The sequence below is a fragment of the Urocampus carinirostris genome, chromosome 17, assembly GCF_059441175.1.
Source record: "Urocampus carinirostris isolate Australia breed hairy pipefish chromosome 17, RoL_Ucar_1.0, whole genome shotgun sequence".
Lineage (NCBI taxonomy): Eukaryota > Metazoa > Chordata > Actinopteri > Syngnathiformes > Syngnathidae > Urocampus > Urocampus carinirostris.
The window spans coordinates 24,448,561-24,471,925 of NC_142365.1; the positions used below are offsets into that span (position 1 = coordinate 24,448,561).

General features: G+C 37.6%; 1 protein-coding gene and 1 non-coding gene across 3 annotated transcripts; both read right to left on the reverse strand.

Moving 5' to 3' along the window:
- Window positions 1-550: 550 nt before the first annotated feature.
- On the reverse strand, window positions 551-18,246 carry ruvbl2 (RuvB-like AAA ATPase 2). Of its 2 annotated transcripts, none has more exons than XM_088320779.1 (14): window positions 18,139-18,246; window positions 17,321-17,375; window positions 17,179-17,234; window positions 16,808-16,949; window positions 16,608-16,737; window positions 16,474-16,540; window positions 14,048-14,154; window positions 13,868-13,961; window positions 13,572-13,790; window positions 9,346-9,464; window positions 7,181-7,300; window positions 6,978-7,107; window positions 5,323-5,437; window positions 551-901 (listed from the first exon to the last, which is right to left on the reverse strand). In XM_088320779.1, exons 2-14 carry the CDS (start codon window positions 17,373-17,375, stop codon window positions 876-878), a joined length of 1,380 nt encoding a protein of 459 aa, XP_088176905.1. In that variant the 5' UTR covers window positions 18,139-18,246; the 3' UTR covers window positions 551-875. The 2 variants fall into 2 exon arrangements, with proteins under 2 accessions (XP_088176905.1, XP_088176906.1); XM_088320780.1 differs by lacking the exon at window positions 18,139-18,246 and adding an exon at window positions 17,614-18,090.
- Window positions 18,247-20,898: 2,652 nt separating this feature from the next.
- trnav-cac (transfer RNA valine (anticodon CAC)) lies at window positions 20,899-20,971 on the reverse strand. The gene has a single exon. It is a non-coding gene; the product is annotated as a tRNA-Val (tRNA).
- Window positions 20,972-23,365: the final 2,394 nt, after the last annotated feature.

The following is a 23,365-nucleotide window of genomic DNA, read 5'->3' on the forward strand; positions in this document are numbered from 1 at the left end:
TACTATTATGTGTACAGTAATGCTAATTGTAATTCACCCTGGTCAATCCTGGAAGGGGGATTACCACATGTGAGGTCCTTTCTCAAGGTTTCTCTTTTCTCCTCACACTGAGGTTTTTGAGTTTTTCCTTGCCCGCATGCTGGTTTAAGATCAGGTAATTGTGTAATTTTGTAACTGTAATCCTGTGCAGTCCTTTGAGACATTTTTGTGATTAAGGGCTATATAAATAAATTTGACTTGACTTGACAAACACTTGAGTGACATTGTGAAATGTGCTGCAACTCAGGATTTGATACCTTGAGGGTTTTTTTAGTGTGGTGAGTCGGTTCAGATGTTAAGCTGCATTTCATCAACTGTGAACACATTTATGCCAAACATGAAAATCATTTTTTCCATTGTTGTTAATAAATGTGTTGTGCTTAGAAAAGATCCCCTTTCTTCTGTGATTATATTTTCTTAGAGTAGGCCACAGATATATGCCGATTGATAAAGCAGTTACACATGCCTGCTGCTGTAAAGCGATGTTTGAGAGAACACACGGAACAATATCGGTAGTTGAAATAATGCCTTTAATATTTTTCATTGGAATAAAAAAAATTGAATGGCAATTTAACTACAATGTCGTGGGGAAAGGATTCCTTCCGCAAGGCCTCAGAGACAAACACAGATGCATCGTGTTCCGACAAAGGACAAAAAGGTTCAAAGTTAAAGATGAATACCACCTTATTGTTATATTGTTTTTTGTCTTTAAGATGAAGTATTAGTATGTTTTGTGCGTAAAAAAAAGGAAACATCGGTACGCAAACAAAAGCCACGAATTGTTTGATGAAGACATACAACCATTAAAAAAAAACGTTGAAAACACGTCATCTTCATTACGAAGTTTCCATTTGAGTTGTTTCTGAAAGGGAACAGAGGACATGTGCTTAGTTAATTCTCCAAGTTGAGTTCTTGTATTTTTAATCACACCAACTGCAAAAGCGCTATTAGTGAATGAAATTAGCATTGACAAATAAATATTTGCTGTAACACTAAGATGTCATTTCTGGGAATCCATATCAAACTCAAAAATGAGCCATCGAAACATTGCTGAGCGGGATTTGTTAAAAGAAGATATTTTCTGGGGCTTTGTGTGGCTTTGATCAAATCTTTGTCCACGCATCAAGGAAGCCCCTACTGCATTTTTTTCGACGAATGTGTGTAGGCAAACCCATTTAGTGAGTAGGCGTGCTGAAGCAGTGTGGTGAGACTCTCAAGGCATAGACAAATGAGAGTTTTTACCCTTCCGCTATCCGTATGTTCAACGGGAATTGATTTAGGTCATTATGTATAGTATTATGCCAACGGCATTCCTCCGACCTATTCTACTCTAGTCTTGTTATTTACATATTCTTTCTTTTTAAACTATTCTATATAACTACCTTGTATTATACACTACAATATCTTTTTTACTCTATTTTTACTATTATTTTATCATTATTGAGTGTTCGCGTGTCAAATGATTTCTTGTATATATCATATTTATGGTTTATACTGGCTGAATAAATAAATACAATACAATACAAAATGGGCAACAGAGCTCCAACAAAGCTTTTTTTTCTTCCAAAAGTCAATGACAGTCTTGTGTATCGTACAGTATAATTAATCACCATACGATGGTAGGAGTGGCTTTGATCAGATCTTTGTCCATACATTGAGGAGCCCTCACTTGCTAGTCTTGCTTCCGTATGCTGCAATCGAAGTGTGCAGGCGGCCCAATATGTGCGTAAAAGCATAGTGAAGCAGTGTGGTCGTAAGAGCGAATATATGGATAAGAACAGATTGATAACCCTTAGAGCTGTTTTCTTTCTATAAGGATAACTAAGTCCCTTCGTTAGCTAAGAGGGATGACGTTTCGTGCATCGCCGCGGTGATCATGCGAGCATGTAACCGGACTAGTATGGCGCTGAAAGGTTCATGCAGTGCAGCGTTCTCGCAATAAAATGTTATTTTTCAGGCAAAGTGCCATTGTGTTTATGGAAAGCATTTTCCAGGTATTGGAGGTACCACAATAAAAAGCACTGAAGTCAAAGCTCTGCTTGAAATGCATACTTTCACAAAATGAAAGTGTGCAAATGAGTATTTTCAAGAAACTTGGCAATGTTCAACTGCAGTTTAAAACCTATAAACATATTGTTCTAATGAAAGATGAGCTTTGTTTTGATTTGTCTTGGACCACAAAATTTTCTGTAGGCCTTCAAAATTGAGTCAAATTGGCAAAATTGCCTGGCATCGGCTCTTCCAAGTTAAGAACAACGTCTGCCATTGAATGAGTTTCTAATTATCATTGATTAGTTGTCGTTACCATAATTATTAATCCCTAACTCCAACGAACTTAATTTACCCAAACTCAATTTAACTGGAGGCTGCTGGAAACAGTGTTATATCTATTCCCGTTTCAGTGCTTTTTCAGACTTTTGACTAGCTTTTGTACTTTTACCATCATTTTCAGTACTTCTTTATAATTTTCAGTACATTCTTCAATGTTATACAGTAGTTTGTTATTGGTACATTTCTTTTGTTTGTATTCGGTTGTTTTGGGAAAATATTTTGGTCGTTTGTCCGAGCATCGGAGTAGGCAAGACAAGTTATATTCCCAACAGTTCATGGTAACTGTTCCATTCATGTTGAGAAAGTTAAAAGTTAATCGATTCAATGCCAGGTGTTCTCTCAAGTGGGAATAGTCGGTGCCAGACACTTTTTGCCATTTTGACACATGAATGAAGGCCTACAAAAAATGTTATAAAATGTAGTTTTTGTTAGCTATATAGGCATCAACCCTCATCTTTCATTGGGGGAAAAAGTACGTTTCTAGCTTTTACCAATGTTTAGTAAACAACAGCTGAACATTGCTAAGTTTCTTAAAAATACTAGTTTCCATGAAAAGTGATGGAATGCATTTCAAGCAGAACTTTTACCTTCGGTGCTTTTTTTGATGATCATGCAGATCATGAATTACAACGTCCTCTAATTCCAAACTGTTGCACCTTTGCTTAGGTTTCTCAGGAGGAACAACCTGGAAAAAAGGCTACTGTGTCCTTCTACAAAGCCACGTTGTTGTGTGCTGGGTATACGCCAGCAGACAGGAAAAACATACTAAGAGTAATCAAGAGTCCAGAACATTATTTTCTGCTCTCTGCATAGTCTGGAGGGCATTGTCAGAATACCGCAGTAGAACCGTGGCCCTTTGGTAGGCGCTACAGGTCCCTTAACCACTTATGTCAGAGCTGAAAATAAGGTGCACAAGGCAATCTGAGATTCATTTTACGCACTATTATTACACATTCATTGATTTGACTTCTGGAAAGAAGTGAAACATTTAGAACTCTTTCCATTTCTTAAAGAATTGACCAAAGTATAATCCACATTTAAGTTTTAATGTTGTAAACTGGTCGTTACCAAATGGCCACTTTGGGAAACGTCTAAAGATACCTTTAGAAAATACAATGTTTGTTTTTTCAGATTCGGATTAAATTTGACATGGTACCAAGTAAGGTTTCAAACTATTGTCTCACCTGTTTTCCAGTTAAGATGCCCGTGCTACACCTAATTGCAGTCATTTAATCACCTTTTTTTAGCAGAACTTGAAGTGATGATTATAGTTTGGGACAAAGCTTCAGAGACTTACTTTTCAAGAGATCAAAACCATCCATATTTTCCAAACGGTTCAAGATAAGCATTAAACTTACTTTGGGTATGTTTTGGATTGGGATTTTAAGCGAATTTTACCGGAATGTTAAGCGGTCAAGTAACCACAGGAAGGAAAGAAGTTTAAAGCAGTATGTTTGTTGATATTGGACACAGGGATTTAGCATTATTATTATTATCATAAATTTTATCAAATCATCTAACGTACTCAGTGAAATAAAATGAGTCAAAAAATTAGCTTTTGTATGGAAAGCTGGTTTGGCGGTTTCACTGAATTTTGCCCTAAAATTGATGGTATGGTTCTCTCTCCCCAAAAATGAATGATTGAATAAATAAACAAAATATTATGGCTCTATTTGTCAAAAAGGTTCCTGACCCCTAATCTAAACAATGCTTTCCATCAACACTAGGCACTTTGCTGGCAAAACAGCATTTGATTTCAAGAACATTGAATTTGTGCATGAATTATGCATGAACTTTGCAAGAATTATTCAGCCCGGTTAAGTGATCGCAGGATTTTGGTCACCACGGCGACAGAGTTACTGCAGATGAGTACAAAAACTTCAACCCTCTTGGAACAGACGATGACGATAAATAAGACTGCAATTGATTTTACGAAAAGAAAACGCTTTGTTGGAGCTCTGTTGCCTAATTTGTCTATGCCATGAGAGTCTCACCACACTGCTTTAGTATGCCTACTCACTACATGGGTTCGCCTACACACACTCATTCCCTGAAAAAATGCAGTAGGGGTTTCCTTGATGTGTGGACAAAGATCTGATCAAAGCCACTTCTGCCACCTAATGGAGATTTATCATACTGAAATCATTCCCAGAGCCTTCAAACTTACTGACAAGCAGCATCAAACACATTATAAGAGTTTTTGAAAATAAAACAAGAAAAACTTAAACTCTAAAAATACTTCAATAGAAATATAACCACAGAAATACTACAAAATACAACTACAGTAATACTACAAAAAATCTACAGCTATACTACAAATATTATACCAGGGAAATACTACAAGAATACTACTGTAGAAATACTACAAAATAAAAGCACGGTAATTCTATAAAAATACTACAGAAAAACTACAGATATCCAACTGCAATAATGCTACAAAAATGCAACACAAGTAAAACTACAAAAGATTCCAAGATGGAAATACTACAAAAATACAACTGCAGAAATACTACAAAAAATACTGCAAAACTAAAACTACAGTAATACTACAGCAATAATTCCTTCACAAACATTGCACAGAAATACTACAAGAATGCTATAATTTTGTAGGTTAATTGGGCTGGTTACACCTACGGCTCTAGTTAAAGCGGGCAGTTAACAACTATGTACAATAAAGCTGCTATAGTACGCTATACAAATAATCGTGATCGTGAACATTAAACCGTTTAGCCACATTGGTAATTAGTATAACAATAACATAGTAGGTTATTTAAAAAATGTATATCAAAAGGGTAGCCCTTCGCACCAATCACTAACGAAAGCTCTTATCAATAAGATTGGTGACCTCTGGTTTAGCCAATCACAATGCAGAACACTACGCAAATCTGTGAAGTAAACTTCATTAAAGCGAGGGATTACTGTGAAAGAAATATGATAGTCTACTGTACTCACGTGCTTCATTGAAGAGGAAGGACTCCTGGTACTCTTTCATGTATTGTGAAGACCTGGCCTCATCAAGGAACAGCGAGTAAACCTTCTTGATGTCCTCCACTTGGACTTCCGTGCCCTAAAAGAACAAAACGCATGCATGTGGTATGTGAGAGAGTATAAAGTTAGAGAAAATGTATTGAAAAATTCAACGAGTGCATAAAAAATGTAGACCAGGGTGTCATACAGGGCCTGCGAGACAACGCTGAGAGAAGCGCAGTTTTAAATGTGTCCACTTGATGTCGCCAAAGCCAGGCATCAGACACAAAGGAACTGTAGCTGTATTGCTATTTCTCTTCGTCCTTTTCAACCTTTCTATCAGTCTTTTTGTTCTCTTTCTCTCAATCTCTATCTTTATATTATCTTTCACTCTCACTATGTCTATTTCATCTCTCTGTCTTTCTCTCTTCCTCTCACTTTAACTCTCTGACTATTGGTTCACTTTTTCTGTCTCTCCTATGTCTCTTTCCCTTATTTCCTTCCCTTTTTATTTTCTTTCTGTATTTGTTTCCCTCCCTCTTTATCGCTTTCACTTTGTCTCTCTTATCTCCTTGCTTTCTCCTTTTCTTACTCTATCTTGTCTCTTTCTATCTTTTTCTCTCTTCTTTCCCCTTCTTTCTTTCCATTTTCTTTTTGTTTTCTTTTGTCTTTCTCTCTTCTTCCCTTTCTCTCTTTTTCTTAGTTTCTTTTTCCCTCTCTCTCTCTTTAATCAGACAGCCGTTTATTTTCTACCATGTGGCAGCTGTACAGAAATCCCTCTGTTTACTTGGTTAATGGGGACCAGAACCACCCGCAAAAAGTGATAATCCGCGAAGTAGTGTTGCACCCTTTTTGGGCAGCAGCCTTCATTAGAGCGCACTTAACGACTTACTGACAGAGAAAGAGAGAGATGGCAAATAGAATACAGTTCCATGTAAAAGGTAAACAGTATTTTAGGTTAGTCAATGTTTTTCTTTTTTTGGGGGGACGCGCCTTCATTAAAGCACACTTGCTGACTTACCAACTAAAAGAGAGGCAGAGAGAGAGAGAGAAAGAGAATAAATATAAAAGGTTAAAATCTTTGAAGGTAAATAGTTCGTGTTTTAAATTAGTCCATGGTTTTTGTGTGTGCGTGAGTGTCTTGAGTGTGGTTTGGCATATGCATCGTTTAGGCTGCGTGACAAAAATCTAATCTCAAAGTAGCGAGGGGTCTCTGTATTTCTCTGTCGTTCTTCCTCTCCATTTCTTTCTCACTCTCTTTTTCTTTCCTCTTTCTTTCTCTCCTTCCCTATCTATTTTTTTGTGTCTAACTTGCCCTCTTTTTTTTCTTCTCTATTTTTGATTTTTCTCTTTGTTTCCCTTCTCTCTGGATCTTTGTGTCTATCTCGCCATCTCTTTCTCTTTCCTTCTTCCTCTCACTTTCTCTGTTCATCCCTCTCACTCTATTTTTGTTAATTTTCTCTCTCTCTCTTTCATTCCCCTTTCCTCTTTTTCTTTTTCTCTTTTTCTGTCTCCTACTATCGCCCTCTCAGTCTTTCTCATTAATCTCGTAGTCGGTAATTTTATGTCCTACGATGTGGTAAAATGAGTTCGACAACACAGATGCAAACAATTGAAGCAATCCGGCAAAGGGTCCTCACCTTGCGTTTGCGACACACTAATCCGGCCGTGCTGATGAGCTGCATGGCGTATCGCAGCGACGTCTCCATACCGATGCGAGTTAGGACTGTATGAGCCTCTTCGCTCAGCTCCACATCCTCCTCCTCGCACCTGCCCAACAAAGAACGGAGACTTAACTTTGGCGCTACAAAATTGCTGGACGACTAACACCCGAAATCCTCACCTGATCTTCAGGATCTGTTTGGTTTCCTTTTCGGTGTACGGCGAAGTGGCGATTATGAGCAGGCGGTCCAACATGTCCAGCGGGATGCCGTGAGGGCTCTGGTAGTTTGTGCCACGGATGCTAGGGGATCAAAAAGGATTGAAGCGTAATTTGTATTATTATTGTAAACAGTTTTTGGAACAGAGTAAAATAAAGAAAATATTAAAACATTCTTTTGGACATGCGGTACAGTTAAGCTATCTTTTCAGTTTTTCTCAATGTTATAGCAAAAAAATTTAAACTTTTTACCTTCCGTCTTCTTTGGAGACTTTGTTACTGCTAAATGTTATTGCGCCTCTTTTCATTGCATTGTAAATATTTGTTTCTGCCTTTCATCCGATATCCTTAGGTTTTTTGGTCTTGAGTCTTTATTGTTTTATGTTTACCTTGGAGTGCCGTGTCTAATCTTGTTGCATACTTTTTTTTGGTTCATTGTTATCAATGACAATCAATTAAATTCAATCTGCAGTTATTTTTTGTTTAAGACCTAAAGTTTGAAATTTGGACAACTTCTACCACAATAGTAAATCTAAAATAGTGGAAATCTTTTTGGCTGGACATATTAAAACGAAATAATAATAAAGATTCTTAGGAAACTATTAATTGCAGGTTATACCTTAAAGCAGGTGGCTCAAACTTTCAACGTGCAGGCCATTTGTGGCCGCCAGGATGATAGTTTGAGGCCTCAGTCTTGATATGACATGTTTAGCTAAGTGCAGCCCATTTTAATGATTGATTTGTTTCTAATTATTTCTTTTTTGGAGATCTTATTTTGTGCAGAAAACATACTTATCACTTATTTGCTGAATTATTGTAGTATTTATTTATTACTGACTTATTTATTTTACTAATTTTATACGGTTTACATTATTTTTACAGTAAAACTTTATTTTGTATGGGGGAAAAAAAAGATATTTGAGAAAAGTGGAATGTTTTTATTAGAGATTTTCTTTTGGAAACCCAGATATTGGCCAACCTCACCCAGAAAGTAGCTTTGGCAACCCTGCCAAAAAATAGATTTTGGGACCCCAACCTAAAAGAGAGTGTGCATTATCTGACCACTTGCTGTCACTGTAGAGTGTAGTACAACCAAAAACTAGTGCTAAAAAGCACAAGAATGCAAAGTACAGAGACTAAAAATAACCAAAATGCAATATTTTTTTCCTAATTTTTTTGCCCAGCCTATTTGAGGTTTTCCGGTACCTATAGCAGCAAGATAACTGACAATTATGTCAACTCCTTATAGATGAGCTTCATGCAATGTAAAATAAATGTATCGACCCACGAGAAATAAAAAAAAATGCACATTTATATGATAATTCGTGTATTTTTCCTTATTATTTAAATGTATATTTTTTATGAATAAAGATTTTTTTCACTACTAGGGGGCGCTAAAAATACACTTTGTCCCTTTAAATGGGTATCCTGGAAGGCGCTTTGAAATATATTATTTTTAACAATATAGATGGAAGTAGCTTTCTCTTAAAAATGTGGAAAATACACATTAATGACCAACAACAATTCAAACTAAAAGTTATGTACAAAGCAAAAAGTGTAAAGAAAATTCAGGAAAAAAATACTGTAAAAAGAGAAAAATACCCATCATTCCAATTAATATTCACGGTAGGTTGACTGACAAGTTTGCTCATTTGGGTATTTTTTTATTGTTTAACAATTTAATCATGATTTAAATCCTCTAAAATTAGTACTTGAAATGACAAATGATTTGCCATCTCACATACTGAATAATTTCGCCCACTTTAAGCAGTGTTTTTCCTGACCACACTTTTAGTTTAAAAAAATGTATACCTAAAATGAGTAATGTTTTTACCAAAACAATATTTTTTAATCTAAAAAGAAACAGGGAAGGGAGTTCTTTAAAAAAAAAAGGAAATATTACCTTAGATTGTAGAACAAATATGTTTTTGAATTTATTATGGGTGCAGTATTTATATTCTCCTAAAAAATAATTACGGAAATTAATATCTATTTTCAAACAATTCCAACGTAAATAATGTTTACAAATATTATGTAAACCCTGGAGTGCCGTCAAGTAATTTGAGAACCTCTGATCTAACTGGTTAATCAATTACTGGTGAAACTTCTCCAATGGACAACAATCGTACCGAGTGATGCCTCTGTTGGTGGCCATAATGAGAACAGGGGACAGGTCACTCTCCAAGGCCCGGTTCAGGAAAGAGAAGCACTCCATATCTAGCATGTGTACTTCGTCAATAAACAACACCTAGAAGGAAAAACAAGGTCAGAGTCAGTGACGATAATAATATCACTGTTAAGATCCATACAGGTAATGACAATGTAAATAAATTGAGAAAGAATCGACATCAAGCTTTTAAAGATTTTAGACTTATGGATGGGTTTATGCTTTGATTTGGCCGCCACAAACGACGCCCCCGAATATGGTTCCATACGGCATCACAGTGTGGGTTGAAATAACGGAGTCATCACGTCATCCCCAAAAATCATTGGGTGATCTCTGCCAAGTCTGTAAGGACATTGCGATACCGCGATAGAGCCAACAACATAATAAGGGACTCCTCTCACTCCAGCCACAACCTTTTTGACCCATTGCCCTCTGGTAGGTGCTACAGGTCCTTTTAAAAAAAGAACTAACAGGCTCAGCGAAAGTTTCTTCTCCATGGCCACATGCTACTTTTCATTGCATTATTGTTATGATGCACTATTTTTCAATGCACTATTTTTACAAAAGAAAACAGAACTTTCAATTTAGGCCAGTCTTTAGGCACTACCTAGTTAATATTTTACTATTTATCCTGACAATTTTTCTTTTATGTCATTTTTCTATTTTTGGACTTAATTACGTTTACTATGTTGTAATCAGTTATGAGAACATTTTCATTTTTTTTCTATAATTCTGAAAACTTGTAATTAAAATGGTATCAGACACTAACACGGGGCTGATATCAGCATGGGTAGATAACTAGTATCCGTACTCACCCATCACTACACAAAACACGTGAATCTTATTGATTTTTTTTAAGACAAAAGAGCTTAGCATGCTCAACATCCAAAAACGCTGTGTTCATGGTCTCGTCCTTATATGATTTGCATTCGACCATATAAGGCAATTCTAGTAACTAGCAGTGTTGGGAGTAACGCGTTACGCAATCACTTCCCTCTGTAACTGGTACTCTCACACATTATCAATACAATTTAGTAACTCCACTCTCATTAACGGCTCCTCCGTGTTATATGTCGAAGCGTCCTTGGGCAAGACACTGAATCCCTAATGACCCTAATAAGCAGGTCGGCGCCTTGCATGGCTGCATGGCCGCTATTGGTGTGTGAGTGTGTGTGTGTGTGTGTGAATGGGTAAGCGTGAAGCACACTGTAAAGCGCTTTGGGAGGTCTTCATTGACTTGAAAAGCACTATATAAATGCAGACCATTTACCATTACTACATGGTGTGTAACAGTGTTATTTCAACCTACTCATTTAGGCATATCATGAATTATGGTGTCCTTTACCTCCTGAAAACTGCTTTCTTTACCTTGCTACATATAACCCTCAATCTATCATACATGCTTTCTGTGGGTTGGGCGTGTTTATGTTTACCAACAGTTATGGTGGAACCAGCTCGAGCATACTGAATTTCTCCTCACGAAGTTAATCTCATTACCTTATATATTTGCATATCCACCGAATTTAGAACTATAAAATACTGAAAATAAGAGGGTTAGTTTATAAGTAAATATCTTATATTTTGCAATAAACCATGCCTGGAGAAAAAAATAAATTTCTGTCCTAAATGCTGGTTTCAAGCTCAAAGTGATAAGTGCATTATTTTTTGGTGTCACTTAACAGGTGGGTAGTTGAATAACTCTTTAAATGAATTTACTAGCAACTAGCCGCCGTATTTTTCGCACTATAAAGCGCACCGGACTATGAGGCACATTAAATTGAGACTAGAGTATGAGCTACCATGTATCTGTTGGGTTCTTTATACACATACAGCAAATAAAAATGCAATGATTGATCAGTCGATAAGTATCGCTGATTAAAATTGCTATATATATTTTGCAACAGGAATCAAACCCGAATCACGACGGGTAGAGCGTTGACACTTAACCATTAGACCAGTCTCCCCACTTCTGCACCTGTGTGTTAAAAACTTCTCGGTTTGATAAGTATACATACAAAACTCAATTCCAATGAAGTTGGGAAAGTGTGTTAATTGCAAATAAAAATTGATCCAAGTAAATTGCAAATTCTTTTCAACCCATATTTAAATGAATGCACAGCAAAGACAACATATTTATTGTCTTCACTCATAAACTTTATTGTTTTGGGAGAAAATCATCAACTCTGTAATTTGATGACAGCAACACGTGCCAAAATAGTTGGGACAGGTGTCAATAACTACTCAGAAAGTGGATGAATGGAAATCAACCAACTATTTGCAGGTGAACAGATGAATTAGCAACAGGTGAGAGTTGTTACTGGGTATAAAAAAGGGAGACCCGAACAAGCTAAGTCATTCACATGCAAGGATGGGGCGAGGTTCACCTCTTTGTGAACAACTGCGTGAGCAAATTGTTGAACAGTTTAAAAACAACATTCCTCAAAGTACAATTGCAAGGAATTTAGGGATATCATCATCTACAGTCCATAATATTGTGAAAAGGTTCAGGGAATCTGGAGAAATCACTGTGCGTAAACGGCATGGCCGTAAACCATTATTGAATGCCCGTGACCTCCGAGCCCTCAAGCGGTACTGCATTAAGAACCGACATCAATGTGTAAAGGACATCACCACATGGGCTCAGGAACACTTTGGAAAACCACTGTCAGTCAATACAGTTCGACGCTATATCCGTAAGTGTGGGTTAAAACTTTATGTTGCAAAGCGTAAGCCATTCATCAACAACATCCAGAAACGCCGCAGGGTTCTCTGGGCCCGAGCCCATCTAAAATGGACTGATACAAAGTGGAAAAGTGTTCTGTGGTCTGATGAGTCAGTTTTCCAAATTGTGTTTGGAAATTGTGGACGTCGTGTCCTCCGGTCCAAAGAAGAACAGAACCACCCAGACTGTTATGCACGCAAAGTGCAAAAGCCAGCATCTGTGATGGTATGGGGGTGCATGAGTGGCCAAGGAATGGGTAACCTGCACATCTGTGAAGGCACCATTAATGCAGAAAAGTACATTCAGGTTTTGGAACAAAGTATGTTGCCATCCAAACAGAATCTTTACCATGGGCGCCCTTGCTTCTTCCAGCAGGATAATGCCAAGCCACACACTGCACGTCTCACGACAGCGTGGCTTCGTAGTAAGAGGGTGCGGGTGCTTGACTGGCCTGCCTGCAGTCCTGACCTGTCTCCCATTGAAAATGTGTGGCGCATTATAAAGCGCAGAATAAGACAAAGGAGACCCCGGACTGTTGAACAGCTGAAGCTGTACATAAAGCAAGAATGGGAAAGGATTCCACTATCAACGATTCAACAACTAGTCTCCTCACTTCCTAAACGTTTATTGAGTGTTATTAAAAGGAAAGGTGATGTAACACAATGGTGAAGAAGCCCCTTTCCCAACTACTTTGGCACTTGTTGCAATTATAAAATTCTAAGTTTATCATTATTTGCTTATGGAAATAAAGTTTATGAGTTTGAACATGGATAATCTTGTCTTTGTGGTGTATTCATTTAAATATGGGTTAGAAAAGGTTTGCAAGTCATTCTATTCTAATTTTACTGACATTTTAAACTTTTTCCCAACTTCAATGGAATTGACTTTTGTATATAAAAGAGCTTGTATAGTTTTTTGGGATGAAAGACTGGTTTTGTCTTTTGCAACATTATTGACACACAGATTAAGAAGTGGAGAGATTGTTTAACCCATCAGAATGCACTATGGAAATTGATGTTTCTGGCCCCATGAGTAAAAATAGTGTGATAAAGAAATAAGCTCTAATGCCTTTTCGTATGTCATCTGTACTTGTGGTAAACAGTTGGTGGTCTCACTGCCTCTAACCGGGTTTGAATCTCATAGCATACAATGTATTTTGATATGATTTTTGCCCGTGATGATTACCGCTTGATAAATCATTGCTCAAATTTGAAAGTATACCGTAAAACCTTGTGTAGTGACTAACACCTATGACTACTGTATGTATGTTCAATCGTATCCACCGTATTCTGGGGTATATAAGTCACACTGGGCTATATTATTATTATTATTATAAGGCACACTTTCAAATTTCTGGCCAATTTGGGGGTTTTAGGTGCACCTTATAGTCCTAAAATACGGTACTACATTACCGATTTACAGTAACATGCCCAACACTGGTAAGTGATAATCAAAGAGTGACGTACGCCAGGGATGATCTCCGCCTTGCCCTCTTCCCGCCACTCGCAAACTTTGGCGTTGATCTGCTCGCGGACTTCCGACTTGATCTCGCCAGTATCCCCGGAAAAAAGGGCCAAGAAACCCTGCGTGCGGCTGTTGATAACGTCAATCTCATGCAGGGACACCGTGTGCACCACCTCCTTCCTCTTCTGCAGCTCACCTTCGGGGCACTGCACGAATTGGGTCTGCGAAGAACGACCAACAGCTCAGCTCCACATCACGAAACTTCTATCTGGGTTTCTTTTGAATGTTTCATTAGTACCTGAGCTCCCATGGCATCGTAGTCCCTGGCTCTGGTGAACGAGCGGCCCAATTTGCTGATTTTGCCGGTGGCTTTGTCGATAGTGATGACGTCACTGGAGGGGGGAAAAAAAGCAAAATGGTGCAATGTGCTTGACTTGCTTGGATGTGCACATGCCCAAAAAGAAAAAAAGAAACCTACCCCGCCTGAATTTTCTCTTTGCTCAGACTGTCAATCATCTTGTTGCCCAGGTCATATATCGTCTCCATCTCTGTAGTCTTTAGAGTCAACTTGCCCACCTTGGCACCCTATTAGATCAGTGTGCATATGTGTTTGTTTTGGAGTGATAAAGCATGCAACAGTCAGTTCATTGTTGATTATTTTTCGATTAAATAAAAATAATTGATCAATGCATACATTGAAAAAACATTTTTAAAGGAACACTGTGTTAAAGATGCTGTCCGGAATTTGGAAATGTTCTAGCCGCTGCCGCGATCTTCTGGCTTAAGTTGTTATTGCAGCCTTCTGTCAAAATGCTTGAGTGTCATGTGCAAGTACGAGTATTTCTTAGATGCGCTCGAATAAACTACGATTTTTATCGTTTTGGGGGTTTGGTTTTTTCTTGTTTTTACCATTTTTATGTTACAATACCAGCTCAGTGGCCTTGACTGTGAGGTTGCTAGTTCGAGCCCCGGCCGGGTCATACCCAAGACTTACAACATTGGTACCCGTTGCCTCCCTGCTTGGTGTTCGGCATTAGGGGTTGGAATTGGGGTGTTTGACCACCTAAGGACTCCCAACGAGATGTTGAAACACAACAGTTGGGTTGAGCGAGGGGGCTGGAAATCCCCTCTGTATCAATCTCCCAGAAAGAGTCAAAATGTGAATGCGTTCTTGACTTTAGCCCCCTCCCACTAGCGGGATAAGGCTCCGGTATATCTACAATATATGCTACACTAACAGAAAATTGCAAGGAAGAGCATGAAATCTCTCTCCAAACCCCATTTTCTGGTTCCTAAGATGTTGCGAGCCCCAAACATCTCTGATAAAAGTAGGATAAAAGTAAGACAAAAACAGGCACGGTGGGTAAAAAAAATATAAAGGAACTTTGAGCTCAGTTGGGCATTGTTAAAACATATTTGATAGAGAAAATATTTTACTTTTAACTTTTTAACAAGGCACCCCACTTTTAAGTTTATAGTTTAGTAATATTTGTCACTGAATAGTGTAGTGCAACCAAAAACGAGTGCTACAAAGCACACGGAAGAATACAAACTACAGAAACTCAGTTACCAAACAACACAATTGTTCTACTCATTTTTTGCCCAGCTTTTCACAAGGTTTTTAGTTTAGGGTACCTGATGCAGCAAGAAGGCGGATAATCAATTTAGCTCTCTCTAGGTGAGCCTCACGTTATGTAAATAAATACAAATGGTTTTACCTACGTTTATGATAGTTTGATTTTTGCTTATGATTAAAATAAATATTGTTTTTAATAAGGCTTTTTTTACCACTAAGCGTGCTTAAATAACACATTATGTCCCTTTAAACAGGTTTACCATTTAGTAGTATGATATAAAATATTATTTGACATTATCATCAGTCAATTTGTCTCAAGATATGTCTGAAAAATGATGATCATCCTTTTCTAAAGGAAGCACCTGCTATTGGCAAAAGATTAAGGGTACAAGTAACAGCACGTACAAAAAATAAAAATGAAAAACAGGAGGATATGTGGCAATTATGATATGTCAATCAATCATTGATCAGGAAAAAGCAAATTGCTGGTCATTTCGAAAACTTCCATCAGCAAAACAATTACTTTGAATGACACCCGTATCAGTAACGTAAAATTGGGACTATAAGCTGCAACTTTTTGCCCAAGCTTTCAACCTCGTGGTTTATGCAATGATGCTGCTAACTTGTGTATTTTCTTCTAATGGCCGCTAGAGCCGGCCGAGCAGAAGAGGTAAGGGTGAGACACGTGGAAGATATGTGTTGAGGAAGATGCAAGTTTATTGAAACTTATCAAAAGTCTGGTGGCCCAAGGGGTTAAGGTGCTGTATTTTGTCAAAACTCTTTCTTTGTCAATGTTTCCTGTTTCAATATAGGCAGATGTGGTTTATAGTCAGGTCCAGCTTATGAATGTACAGAATGGTTTTAACTTTAAAATTTACTGAGTCCGACTTATAATCAGGTGCGCCTTATAGTCCGAATTTTACGGTAATTAGGTTTGTTAGAAAATATATATTAAACACAAAAACTAACGATAATAACAACAATAGGGCCTACACATGTTTGCTGACCAAAAATAAGGCTTTTTGAAGTTTGGCATTTACCAAATAATGACTTATGTTTTGTTTCAAAACGTATTTTGAATTAACACAAATGTGATCAGTTTTCTGTCATGACTTTAAAAGGTGACCATTCTGAGGGATTTTTATTATAAAAAGGTACCGATATTAATCAATAGGTGAGTCATTTTTTGGATTCCTTTCTCCACCTCTAGAGCACACCATTATATTATAATCATTATGTGGCACGTAATGGCATTTTAGTTTCCATATTGGTTTTTGATTTAAGAGTTTCAGTGAAGATTGAGGTCAATAAAGGCGCAATAAACCCACCGTTCCAGTGGCTGGTCGATCAATCTGGATTTCGACAACTTCTCCTTCAATAATCTCCGTTTCCTCCCTGTGAAAGAAAACTACCCTAAGTATTCCAAACCACAGCAATTGGAGTGTGCATGTTACACCCTTACTTGATGCGCACACCGATGGCTTTTCGAAAGGCTTGGCTGAGGGCCTCAGTCTTGCTCATCTCCAAGGAGAAGATTTCACTGCCGGCCATAGCTGTGAAAGGGGTGTCAGGACCAAGGCTCTGAGCAATACCTGCAGGCAATTTTGTATTAAGATTGTGCTTAACAGTTGTGAAAAACGTCTTTTTCTATTTAGTTCCCACCCATAGCAATTGCAGTCTTTCCCGTGCCAGGCTGGCCTGCAATCAACACTGCGCGGCCAGCTATGTGGCCATCTTTGATCATTTCCAGGATGACCCCTGCTGCCCGCCTGGAGGCCAACTGCCCAACCATGCCTTGAGACACCTGCTCAGAGAAACAGCAAAATGTTATCAATTTATTTTCCTGGCCACAAATTGTTAAGTCAACAAAATTAGTAGATGGTATTTATATGCAACAAATTCGTTTCCTTTTTTCCCATTGTTTTTCTTTAATTATGTTGTTTCTTACCATGTTTCAAATCGTTAGCCATAGCAGTACAAATATAAGGATTGTTACATAAGATCAGGAACGTGATATTGCACAACGTTCTCACCTGTCTTGGTTCCAAAGCATCATCCAAACCGAGCCCACGGATATGAGAGTGTGCACCTAGGAAAATACCCGAGTTAACAGTAATAAACTTAGATTTGCAGCTTCCGCTTAAAAAAAGCTGTGAAATTATGTACAATCCTTACCAATTCTCTCAATTCGTGTGATGTCACGAACCTCTGGAACTTTTGTAGTCGCCATCTGTTAATTAGTGGAAGGTCAATGAAGATAATAGTGCATACAATAATAATGAACACATCAAGAAACACAGAAAGCAAATCAATGCCATGTTTGGTTTAGATTTGTGGTGTCTTGAGACGTAAGCACTGGCAACATCAGGATACACCTGCACTATTTCATAGGATTGAAATGTGTTCCTTAAACAAGCAGTGAAATGCGTGCACCTAAAAAGTGGTGTGTTTATTACATTTTAAGATACCTTAAAGACGATCCTGATGGTCAAGAGATTCGTGAGCCGTGATGCCTTATATTATCGGTAGGATTATCGTAAAGCTTAAACCCACTGCTACAGCAAATGTCAAATAGTCACAGTGCAAATATCCGTAATTTGAGTCTATGGAGATTAATGTTTCCTTTGTCCAAAATGGTTGTCATAGTGACCGATACATTAACTGTCCCAACATGACACTTGGAAAACATTAAAATTTCAACGACACGTGCTGACTTTCATTTTCAATAACACCATTTAAAATAAAATAAATGTGTGGTTAGATTTTTTAATTGTTGGGAAATTGTTAACAATACGAACGTGTCATGATGTTAGCAGACTAGCCAAGTTAGCTTCATTCATTTTGTTTGTTTATAAACATGCAGCTCGGTTTAACAGAAATTCAAAATACCAGATTAGAATAATCGGGTGAATACTAAAACGCAGATCGACGTGTAAATAACAACCAAAAAAGTAAAGCAATTCGTATTTTGTTTAGTGGACGTAAGTCATTACCGCAGTTGTTAAAACGTGAGAATGCGGCGCTTCTTTCTTTGAGGTGCGAAGGCCAAATAAATCCGGAGAGAAACAAACGGGGAGAAAGAGTGTTCCTCAGAAAGGCATGTCATTTTCGTTAAAGGGACAGCGTGTACTATTTGTCGCCTCCCAGTGATAAAAAAAAACACTCCATCTGAAAAAAAAGACGATATTGATTTGGATAATAAGCAAAAAAATATGAACTATCGTGCAAACATGTATTTTCTAAACTTGGCAGTCAAGAAAGTAGGATGTATTTGGCATAATAATAATAATAATAATAATTTCCTTGTATTGTCATTCTGTGTAACAATGTACACAGAACGAAATGTCGATTGCACCTGACCCGTTGTAGCGAGCCGATGCAGCCGCAGCCAACAGAGGGCGCCGCCGACCACTTTTTAAGTCTTAGGAATGACTCGGCCGGGGCGCGAACCACCGACCTCCCAGTCTCAAAGCGGGCGCCTTACCATCTAGGCTACTGAGCTGGTATGAGATGATGTATAACTAAGACAAGAAAGTTTGATCACATTACCCCAATTTTAGTTAACCTGCATTGGCTCCCTGTTAGCCTGATTTTAAGGTTCTGTTGGTAGTATACAAAATCATGCACGGACTTGCTCTCTCATATCTTTCAGCTTTAACTTCTCCCTATGTTCTAGTCCGGAGCCTTTGCTCTGAAAATGCTGGTCTACTAGTGATCCCAAGAGCCAAGAAGAGATCCGCAGGTTCGAAAGCGTTCTCCATTCGGGCCCCTAACCCTAACCCTAACCCCCTGAGATTCGATCTGCAACCTCAGTGGAATTGTTTAAATCTAAGCTTAAAACACACTTCTATTCTATACCATATGAATATCCTATATTTTATGTTGGCAATATCTGTGTATTATTTGTTTTTGTAACATCCATTGAAGCCTGGTCATCCTGGAAGGGGGATTACCTCATATGCAGTCCCTTCTCAAGGTTTCTTCATTTTCCTCATGTTGAGGTTTTTGAGTTTTTCCTTGCCCTCATGTAGGTTTTAGATCAGGGGGTGGTGTGATAATACTCGTTTTGCAATAATCTGTGGTCTATACAGCCCTTCTAAGACTCTTTGTGATTGAGGGCTTTAAAAATAAACATGACTTGACTTGACTCACCCTCAGTCTCTGTAGTTTGTATTCTTCAATGTGCTTTTTAGCACTCGTTTTGGTTGCAGAACACCAAACACATATACTGGTCAAACAATACTAACTGTACCTTTAAAAAAAGTTGACCTTTCTAGACACTTGACAGCCTTCAAACGACACACAATAAAATATACGATCCGTCATCAGCCACACAAAAAAACTAATTTAGAAAAATTAGCATACTTACACGCCATCGAATGGATTATATTAAACGTGCAAAATAAATAAAACACCGGAAATCACGTTTAGCAGATTAAGGGTGACTCCAGAATTGGTAAATACTTAAATCTGAAGTTAATTTGATCGTAAGAAGGACTTCAGATGGTCTTGGCAACAATACCTGATGGTGAAATAAATAAAGCAAAGGCCTGAACAAGTACTGTATTCGGGTTCTAGCAGATAATGGCACACTGTGTCCACTAGAGGACGTACATGTATAGTAGAATTAGTACTTATAGTTATTCTTAACACCGCAGTTGACGTTGTTTTCAACGAGGTTACAGAGATGGCACTCCAGGAGAAACACGTGATACAGAGTTAAAGGGACAGTGTCTAATATATGGCCGCTTGAGCTCACTGTACTGTATTGTGTAGTGTGAGCAAAAACGATGCTACAAAGTACAAGGAAGATTATTAATTACATAAACGCAAACCGACCTAACCTTTCTCCTCCAGAAAAAGGAAAGAAAGAGAGAAAAAAAGGAAACTCTAAACAGACAGCAAGGACAAACAAAGAAAAAAAAATAACGAGTGAAATAAAGAAAAAAAGAAAAAAAAGGAAGAAGAGGGTCAAATAAAAACAAGAAAGGGGTAAACAAAAAGGGTAAAAAGAAAAGAAGAAAGAAAAAGAAAGTAAAAAGCAAAACAGGAAGAGTAGAGAAAGCAAAGTGAAAAAGGAAATTAAAGGGTTGGGGAGAAAGAAAAAGATTGAAAAGCTAAGACAAATAGGAAACACTAAAGAAAAAAAAGAAGAGCCAAAAAAGAAGAAAAATATCTAGGAGAAAAGGAAAAGAAAAGAAAGGAAAAGAAAGACAGGTTTTGGTTTTTGAGGGGTTCCCTTAGCAGCAAGATGTCAGCGCCTTCTTGGTGTGCCTCGTCTTATGCAAAATAAATAAACCTTGCTTGACTTATTACTATATTTAAATGTTCATATATTTTTGCTCATAATTCAATTTCATATTGTTTTCTTGCAAATGAATTGAGTTTTTTTTTAACACAAAGAGTCGTTTAATAATACACAATGTCCCTTTAAAATATATATTTTTTGAAAAGATAAAAAGAACGTTGGAATAAATAGGCAAAAGTAATCTTAAGTTAGCACTTGGAGGCTGGCCCAAATTGTCAGAACAAAAGTGCAATGAAACAAATAGTACAGTGAGATTTAGCAGCAACATCATTTCAAAATATGTCTAGAAATTATATGTTTAATAATATAATAGCGGTGAGCATGAAAATATATGATCGAAGAATTTTGAGTTTCACTCTAATGACATTAAATTGAGTAGATCTTGGTCTGGCATTAATACAATAGTTGTGTAAAATTAATGTATTAACTAGCGGGTGTAAAAAAGTGTTTCCGCCCGGTCTCGAACCGGGGACCTTTCGCGTGTGAGGCGAACGTGATAACCACTACACTACGGAAACGCTGTGGGACATGCCCAGGTAAACGGAATATTTGTCAAACACTCTGATACGTACTATAACATTTTGACACGGCTTTAGTGTATCTATGATATAATTTTTAACTTTATGTCAGAAACTATAATTTTGAGAAAATATTTAGCACTCCAATCGAAGGACATACAAATCAGGTGGAGCTTGTTACTGAATGAAAGGTTGGTCAGCCTATAAAACGTCGATTACGTTGGTAAAAACGCTAAGGTTCAACCTCCTCCTAATATTAAACGTTAGAACACGATCATTTTATGCTTGTTAAAGGAAAAGTGGGACAATATATGTTTAGCAATCTGCCTGTGAACCAGGGGCGTTACCAGGGGGGCAGCGCTCCAATATGTAATGTAATGTATATTGAAAGTATTGTTAGATACATTAATCAAAACATGACACAAAACTAATGCTGGGAGTGAGCATGGCCAAATTTGGTCACCTTACGCCCCCTCCCCTAAGAGAATTTGAAAAATCTATCTCTGCCAACCTTTGCTTAAAAGATTGCACCGAATTCGCAACAACCCGTTCAGGCAAAAAATTCAAAATTTTTGGTATCCTGAAAGAAATAAAGTTTCCATGTAAGTTGCTGGTAGGTCTAGGCACCTGTAACTTATATATATATATGTGTCCACGTAAACCATCAACACGACAGAACTCAAAAAATTGATCAAATGGCACATTGATCATTCCATGTAGTACTTTGAACACAAAAATTAAATCAAATCGAATTCTGCGGAGCTCCAAAAAGTCCAAGTTCAGCCTTTGTAGTCTTTTCGGATATGACAAAATTGTGGATCCCAGGTATCCGCTTCGTATACCGACGTTGAACTCCTTCCATTAGGTTGATGTCTTTGAGTAAGTAAGGGTTCCACACAACGCTATTATATTCTAACATACACGCGAAACATTCGAACTAAGAATGCTGGGTTCTTGTTGTAAAACTTTCTGTAAATGTTTGATGCTACGTTATTGGCTTTGTTGGTAATTTTGGCGATATGCGTGATAAACTTTAGGTTTTATGTAAGAGTGACACCCAGATCCTTATGTTCAGTAACAACATGCAAATCATGATCATTAATGCTAAACAGCGAAACAGAACCCAGGAAAAAACGACTGTGCTAAGCATTTATGAGATAACAGTTGCAGTTGCCACTGTTCGGCCTAAAGAAAAACTGATATAATGTCATTTTTAAGAGAATCAATTGTTCCTGCAACCTGGGTTTTTGGTAAGAAAACGGTTTAGCATCATCAGCAAAAATTGAGATTTCACTACTTTGAATGACCTTGGGTAGGTCGTTCACAAAAAACAGGAAAAATAATGGTCCTAGTACTGAGCCCTGCGGTACCCCACTACAAACTTCCGACCACGCTGAAAGAACATAGTCAATTTTTACGAATTGTTTACGATTTGACAATTATGCAGTTATTCATTCAAGCAGTTTTCCACTAATACCATAACATTTCAGTTTTTGTAAAAGCTTGACATTGGACACTTTATCAAAAGCCTTGCAAAAGTCTAAGTAAACAACATGACCAGCCATATTGCGAACGAAAAACATACTGGTAATATTATTCAAATGGACACGTTTTTTTTTAGCTTATCTTAAAACAAATCCCTGAAAAACACCGGAAACATATATTAAAATACTTTCAAATAACTCCAAAACTACTTTGACATTTAAACATTTAAAAATGCATATTGACAAATTACAAGAGGAAAAAAAAACTTCTGGTATGTCGTGATCAATATTGTGCAAATATGTTTGTGCCCCCTAAGCATTTGATCTGCTCCCCCCTGAGACTCATGTCTGGTGATGCCACTGCTGTGAACCTATTACCAACCATGCAAAGAATTTAAGGTGAATTTGAAAGCCATAAAGTGAGACAAAGCATTCCTGAAGACAGCAGAGAGGAGAGCGTTAAGCTTGTGGTCATTTACCTTGTATGTACCAATGATGGGCCATGAGGGCCTGCAGGGCTTTGTCTGCCGCCCTAAAATATATCTGAATCATGCATTGTTAATGTATTTTGTTTTTAATAATATTTATAATAATAATAATAATAATAATAATAATAATAATAATATCATAATTTGTTTTTAATTTAATATAGAAGCATTTAAGCAATCAAATTTCTCTCGTTGGCTGTTGCTAGGCTGCGAAATCTATTGGGAGGCCTTCACAAAGTATCTTGTAGGCCGTTTTCTCTAACATCAGTCTTCAAGAAAGGAGTTGCTTTAGCCAATCAGACACCAAGTTGGCATCTTGGAGCCCTCTGGTGCGCCTTGAGAAACATCACTGGTTTCACAAAATACAATTGGCTTCATGGCAGTAATCCACCAAAGTGATCGTGCCAACAACTGTTACACTT

Excerpts from the sequence above, each read along its gene's own strand:
- ruvbl2 (XM_088320779.1), bottom strand. The coding sequence starts at position 17,375 with ATGGCGACTACAAAAGTTCCAGAGGTTCGTGACATCACACGAATTGAG. Across the intron at positions 14,155-16,473 it reads ATCGACCAGCCACTGGAACG|GGTGCCAAGGTGGGCAAGTT; the intron begins GTGGGTTTATTG and ends CTGATCTAATAG. Across the intron at positions 7,108-7,180 it reads AAACAGATCCTGAAGATCAG|GTGCGAGGAGGAGGATGTGG; the intron begins GTGAGGATTTCG and ends TTTGTTGGGCAG.